The 7,023-nt window shown below is 42.2% G+C and overlaps 1 protein-coding gene across 1 annotated transcript in view; it reads right to left on the reverse strand.

Annotated features, from left to right (window-relative positions):
• Positions 1–5,557: 5,557 nt before the first annotated feature.
• Positions 5,558–7,023, reverse strand: part of tango6 (transport and golgi organization 6 homolog (Drosophila)) — a 23,471-nt gene continuing 22,005 nt past the window's right edge. The window contains exon 18 of the mRNA XM_066685699.1: positions 5,558–5,980. Coding sequence (XP_066541796.1) covers positions 5,804–5,980 — 177 coding nt within the window. The 3' untranslated portion in view covers positions 5,558–5,803. The remainder of the gene's footprint in view (positions 5,981–7,023) is intronic.

Consider the following 7,023-nt stretch of genomic DNA (forward strand, 5'->3'; position numbering starts at 1 on the left):
CCCTTTCCCTTCTCTTTTCCTCCTGTTCCACAGCAAAGTCCTCAGACATGAAGGCCTCTCAGTTCAGCACTGTGCCATTCGCAAGACAGCACCATGGAGAAGTCTGCTTATTGTTCATCTGGTCTTTAGACATAAGCCTGTTCTCATAGTTTGCAGAAATTGGACTCATCACTTGTAATTGGCACTACATGCAAACTACCTCATCAGACTTACCTAATCAGGAGGCCAGCAAGTCTGTGGAAAGAATGTCCTGCTTAGACCAGGCGCAGGTGCTGAGGGCTCTCTGTGTCTCTTTCATTCTTTCTGTCTTTCATTCTCCATGCCTTAGCGTGAGCAGTGCTGCAGTGGCAGCTGTTGTGCACCTCTCTGCAGCACAACCCAAATTCCAGCAAACTCCTTTCTGCTGTCACACCATCCTGCTTTGCTCTCTCTACCCCTGTCCTTTACTTCTACACAGTCTCTCCCCTCCACTGCCCCACTCTGCAGTGCAGCCAGCTACCACAAGACTCAGAACTGTTTGAGCGGACACCCCCCCACTCCTTAGCCACACACACACACACTTTCAATGCATCCTTTATGGGCTTATTTATTTATCCATCCCTCCTCCCTGCACCCCTGCTGCTGACAGCCTGCAGGTCCAACGCAGACTGATGAGGAGGTTGGGACAGAGTCAGGGAGAGCAAGAATATCACAGAATAAAAAAGGAAAGAAAAAGGAGGGTTTGGAGATAGAGAGAGAGATGACTGCATGCAATGTAGTGTCATAATCAATACTCACACTGCATACCATTCAATACCAAAACATTCCAATCTGGTTGCTAACCTCCTTCCTTAGCCCAAGAAACACTGTGTTTTTAAATTGATCCCTCAAAAATCATCACTTTCTCTCTCTCTCTCAGCTAGGAGGTAATTAGTGTAATAGCTCTTTCATGGCTGAGCAACAGTGGAGAGTAGAGCAGGGTCATGCTGGGGTGGAAGGGGGAGACGTGTAGTTTAAAGCTGTGCACTTGCATCACAGCCCCCACACTGAGGGAATGTCCTTGGCTCTGAACCAGAGGGACAATGCATACAGTCTATCCTTGGATGCAGCAATATTAATTTGATGCTATATTGAGGCTAGTATGTTTGTATGACAATAGCAGTGATGAAGAACATCAGACATAAGGAAGCAAATAATTCAAATACAATTTATACAAATGCTTATTTTTATATAATTTATACAAAAACTTAAGCCAAAGGGAAAATAAAACATTTAATTTTATATATATATATATATATATATATATATATATATATATATATATATATAGAGAGAGAGAGAGAGAGAGAGAGAGAGAGAGAGAGAGAGGGAGAGAAAGAGAGAACACCTTTCTGGAAACCTAAGGACGCTTTACAAGTAACACTCAACATTCAATCCACATACACTGGCGAGAAGCGGCATCCAAATGCGCACAATGTACTCTCAACCAGGAATGACCTTCCACCTGTAGGACTGCATCGGGCACTAGGGTTTCACCCAGGACAGGGCGCCAATCCATATCTGGGCACTATATCTGAAGCCAACACAGACACGGGGAGACCATGGAAACTCCACCCAGATGGGACTTGAGCCCAAGATCCCAGCGCTGAGAGGCGAACGTACCAACCACTAAGCTAATGTCAAATGTTATGATGGAAGGAGAAATCATCCCTACGGAACTGTAGGGACCAGTGGGCTTACATATATGGTATAGTGCAGCACTAAATAATACAGGGCAAGTTGTGGGTCTAGAGGCTGAACTCATGAAAGCTGTTAATAGAATTGATAGATCATGTTTGCCAGGGATGATGAAATTGTATTTTCTGAAGTTTGGCTTACTGGCTTGTATTAGTTGAGGAATTTAAATGTGTAAAGGTGAGTCACAAGATGATTTTGTTAGGCTCTAAGCATGCAATGGTAAAAGCATCAGAGCCAGTCACAAAAGCAGGAAGGAAGTAGAATCCACAAGTGGCCGTGCAGGTAGCCAGGAGCTCATTCGGACTAAGGGATGTGATTGTCTAAGTGCAATACGGAGGACTGGGCCTTGGGTCAGGTCATTTTTTGAAAGATTTTAGTAAGGGCACATGACTAGAGAGAAGTCAAATGATGATTAATTTTATTCATGAGAAGGAAGAGGAATCACAGTGCGCAACAGTAGCATCACAGGCAAAACAAGGCCAGTGGCTTCATTGGGGGAATCTAGAGAAGCAAAAGATCACTTGGGCAACGGCACAGAGATGTGGTAGATGGAGACAAGCCGTATATAATATTTTTGCTGGGAGCAAATTATGACTTCCTTCCAATGTCACAAAATCTTGGACAGTGTCTAGGTCAAGACCCTAGTTGTAGATTACATACAGGGGCTAGCATGCTGAAGCATATACTATCAGCTTGTAAGGTTAGTTTGTTGCAGGATTGGTATATATGGTGACATAATCAGGTGCTAAGGGTCTTAGTGCATTTGTTTGACAGAAAACACCTAGAGGTAAATGCACTGATGAGTGATTGTAGTAATAAAGTTGTTAGGAGTGTACGTGAGAGGGAATGTATTCAAGAGCGTGCCCAGGCTATAAATATTTGTAGATGGGGTGAAGCACGAGATTGAAAATTGCCTAGAGTCACAGAGTTAACTACACTGAGGCCAGACATGGTGCTGTACTCTGAATGTAAACTGTAAATAATACATTCAAAAGGAAGAAGCTGAAATATGTGGATTTGGCGGTTGAGGTGAGAAAATGCAGGTGGCAGGCAAATGAAAAGACCGGTGGGAATAGGTGTTAGGGTATTTGTAGCCAAGTCTGCCACGTCCCTGCTTGTGCAGTTCAGCATCAGGGGCCGGAAACTAAGTGCAGCTGTGAAGGAGTTATCAGAAACAGCTGAGAGGTCTAGTTAGTGACTATGGATAAGGAGAGCACTGACTAGTTGGGGTAATAAACTGTAGAGGTGTTATTGTGATTGTTTGTGATGTAGCATGTAAAGATCACATGGAACTGGTTGCACTGAGCATGCATTAACGGTGCCTGTGAGGCTAGGTACAACCTTAGTTGCCAGTGTGAATTTATGGTTGTTGATGGTTAAGGGACTGGTAGGGCTGTAAAGGTGGCTTGGAACTGGTTGACTTTACTGTTGAGCCTTCCGGTGGTGTCATGGGCTTAATTCAGCAAAACACAGATGAAGGAAGGTGCCCATCTGATGCAGTGGGTGGTTTGGGTACTCATGTGCCAGACTCCATGAGTAACCTTAGTTGTTAAGGGTAGCTGGTTGCTGACTAGATCATAAGCAGCCACAGCAACAAAAGTTGATAACAGAAATTTTGTGGCTGCAGGTAGGACAAGAGTAGGGTGGGCACTATGTGAAGCTCTAATAGATTGGCATAGGATATTTTACATCTTATCCTATGTATAATTATAATTAGAAATATCTACCCAATTCTTATTATTTACTTTACACTCTCTAGCAACATAAGAACACCATTCTAATAATGCATAGGGCATCTTCACTCTCAAAACTGTCTGATTCTGGTTCCTGTTGACACACACACCCAGAAAATTACATTTAAGATATGTCAGCCTCACATTCATGTTGCGACTGTCCTGTTTTAACACCATATTTTTGTGCACTACTGGATTCAGATCTGGTGACCGGCGATGCCACTAAATGCAAGTCTGTCACATGTATTGGATCACATTATCCTGAAAGTGGCCTAAATGGGAATTCTGTGCCCATAAAAAGTTGCACATTGTCAGCAAAATTACATTTAGATATAAACTACATCTGATTGGTATTTTGGGGCCCCATGTATGCCATTACTCCAACAATGAACTGTTCAAACAAGGCAGATTGCAGTTTGTGCTTCAAAGTCTGACTGTTTATCAGAACTGGTGGCTTTTTGCCATGCCCAGTTTAGCCTTGGAGTCCTGATCTCTTGCAGTCCTGAACATAAGTAAACCCATTGGAGTCTTCTGCACATCCACCTCAAAATTTCATGCATCCAGAGATTCAGAGATTTTTTTAATTTTTTGGCAATAGCAATTACCACTATTGAAAAGTGGTATTTTCAGGTACTGTAGCCTTTCCTGTAGGCTGGCTGTTTTTGTCTAAACACTCATCCTATTTACACCAACAGGATGGCATGTTTTGTTTTTCACACCACTCTGAATAAACTTAAACACTGTTGGAAAAATAACAAAATCTCAGTTCAGTTTGTTACTTTTTTAGAAGAACTCTTGTCTGCCAGCAATAATTTCCATGATTAAAGGTATTTAAATGACCTTATCCTCAGTCTGAATTAGATGTGAACATACAGTGATGCTCCTGACATCCATCTGCATGATGAAAGTGAACAAACTGTATATGTGATGTATTCTAATATTTGTTTGTGCATCCAAGATCTAGTTATACCCAGCTTTGCCCAGAAAGTTAAATCCAACAAACCACCAGAAATTACAAGGCTAACATAAATGCATGAAAATGCACCCTGTAATGTAATCGCCCAGGCATGAACTGTTTAGACATACGAGATTTTGAAGTGGAATAATCTGAAAAGAAAGAACCTTGCTTCACGTGTGTTAATGTGTGTCAGAGTATGTATTTAAGAAAACAGGACCATGAATATATCCATCCATCCATTATCTGTAACCGCTTATCCAATTTAGGGTCGCGGGGGGTCCAGAGCCTACCTGGAATCATCGGGCGCAAGGCGGGAATACACCCTGGAGGGGACGCCAGTCCTTCACAGGGCAACACAGACACACACACATTCACTCACACACTCACACCTACGGACACTTTCGAGTCGCCAATCCACCTGCAACGTGTGTTTTTGGACTGTGGGAGGAAACCGGAGCACCCGGAGGAAACCCACGCGGACACGGGGAGAACACACCAACTCCTCACAGACAGTGACCCGGAGCGGGAATCGAACCCACAACCTCCAGGCCCCTGGAGCTGTGTGACTGCGACAGTACCTGCTGCGCCACCGTGCCGCCCACCATGAATATATATTTAAAAAAATATTTATATTAGTAGTAAGTATTCACAGTGCACTATTCCTCTCTGTCACAAATACATTAATGAAGCAGCATATATATTCATGGATAAACCAATTTAAAGTATATATCCACATCTCAAAAACCCAGTGGCTCGGGGGCAGAGACCAACCACAACTCATTTACAAGGAGTGACAAATTGCCTTGCCTTGTCTTGTCTTACAGTGTTTCCAAAGATGTCACAAATGTGCTTTTTCTATATGTAGCACAAACAGTGAGGCTGAAAAAGGCAAAACATGCCGTTTTACTGCTCCTGAGGAAGGTGCTGACTTGCGGTGTGTGTGGAGGGTTACAAATCTAATATTTGTTGTGCTGGGCTTTGTTTCAGGCTGCCCAATGACCTCTATGCATCCAATGACAATAGGCTGACAGCTGGTTTCACAGCAGAATCATTACCACCTGGTCCTCAATGTGCATGAGAAACATATTTTAAACAGGATTTATTTTTTTAAACAGATTTATTTCTGTAATATACAATCTAAAAAAAGGGATTTAAGGGGAAGCCAAAATTCACAGTAAAATTGTAGTATTTCTTAGTTGTCTTTTATTTTGACAGTCCAGATAGTATCTGATTAACTGAATAACCCTGCTTCGTAAAACATCACTCTTTGGTGTTTTGACTGAAATAAGCAAAGACAAGAGAAACAATTCTGTATATAACATTACAATCTGAAACTGTGTGTTTATGTCTGTGAGAACTGTTACTTAATGTCATAAAGCTGAGTGAACATCCAGACTTAGGGAAGAACTACTATCTTTTTTTCTAGTTTCTGTTGAGGAAAAATGAACCTCCGCATGACATCATCCAGCTCTTCCAGGGCCAGCTGAGCATGGAGGACAGCCACCTGGTCCGAGTCTGAGCGTACCACCCACTTCAGAGCCCGATAGAGCTCCAGCAGAACATCTCCAAGGACCTGTGGACAGAGGGAAAATTCTAAACAGGCATTTAAGCAGAGCAGGTAATTTGCATGCTTCTTTAGGTAACTGTTTCTGTCCCACATCTAAGAAGAAAGGGAAAGACAAAGAGGGGTTAAGGTGCATTCAGCTGTTTCTGCTGCTCTAAACTAAAGACCAACAGCAATCTCACCCCGCCTGCTTCACCTACATTTGCAGTGTTATTACTTTCTGCAACAGCTGCACCAAGTCACAAAGCCACGACTATAATTACTCTCAGTGGGAGGACCTCCATCATTGCTCTGATATTGATTCCACAATGCCTCCAAAGCAATGCCTTTCTCAGACTATCCCTCGGCACTGTTTACAATGTAAATATGTCAGTGGATTCAAAAACCAAAGTTTACCTAAATATCCCTTTTATATGGACACATGCACACAATACATAGAACTACCACAGCAAGGGTCAAGGTGGAAACTGAAGTGGTGATGGATGTTATAGAACAGAAGGTGTGAAGGGTGAAAAGTCTTACCACAAAAACGTTTACACTGAACAAGATGTCTAGAGCAAAGAGATTTGGCTTTAGAAGGGTCAGCAAGTCAGCATGGATCTGTTTGGAGGGCAAGTGTTTCGAGGTGTATACTGGTCTCCTAAGGAAACCTCAGAAATGTAAATTTCAAGAACTGAATTCTTTAAAACGCACACCCTGGCTTTTTTTTTTTTTTTTTAAATCACTCTGTCCAACACATTTATCTTGTGTAATTGGTGCTATGCCATTCCTTGTGTAACAGTAAAGATATATGGACACTTAATAAAAAGTGTGTTCTTGAGGCTCTGTATGTTTACTTACATGTGCAAAGTACAATCCAGAGGAGTGTGCTCTAATGAAACAAGGCTAGTAGAAGCAGTAAACCGGATCCTGAAGAGTGATCTGCAGTAGGAAGGAATCTAAAAACACAGGCTTTGATCTTTCCCCTTTGAACCACTTTATGTTAATCATAGGAGTACTCTTAATTGCTATCTTATGCACCATGGGTCTTAAAAAGCTACAACACATGAAAC

Source organism: Hoplias malabaricus, chromosome 11 (genome assembly GCF_029633855.1).
Source record: "Hoplias malabaricus isolate fHopMal1 chromosome 11, fHopMal1.hap1, whole genome shotgun sequence".
In the NCBI taxonomy this organism is placed as follows: Eukaryota; Metazoa; Chordata; class Actinopteri; order Characiformes; family Erythrinidae; genus Hoplias; species Hoplias malabaricus.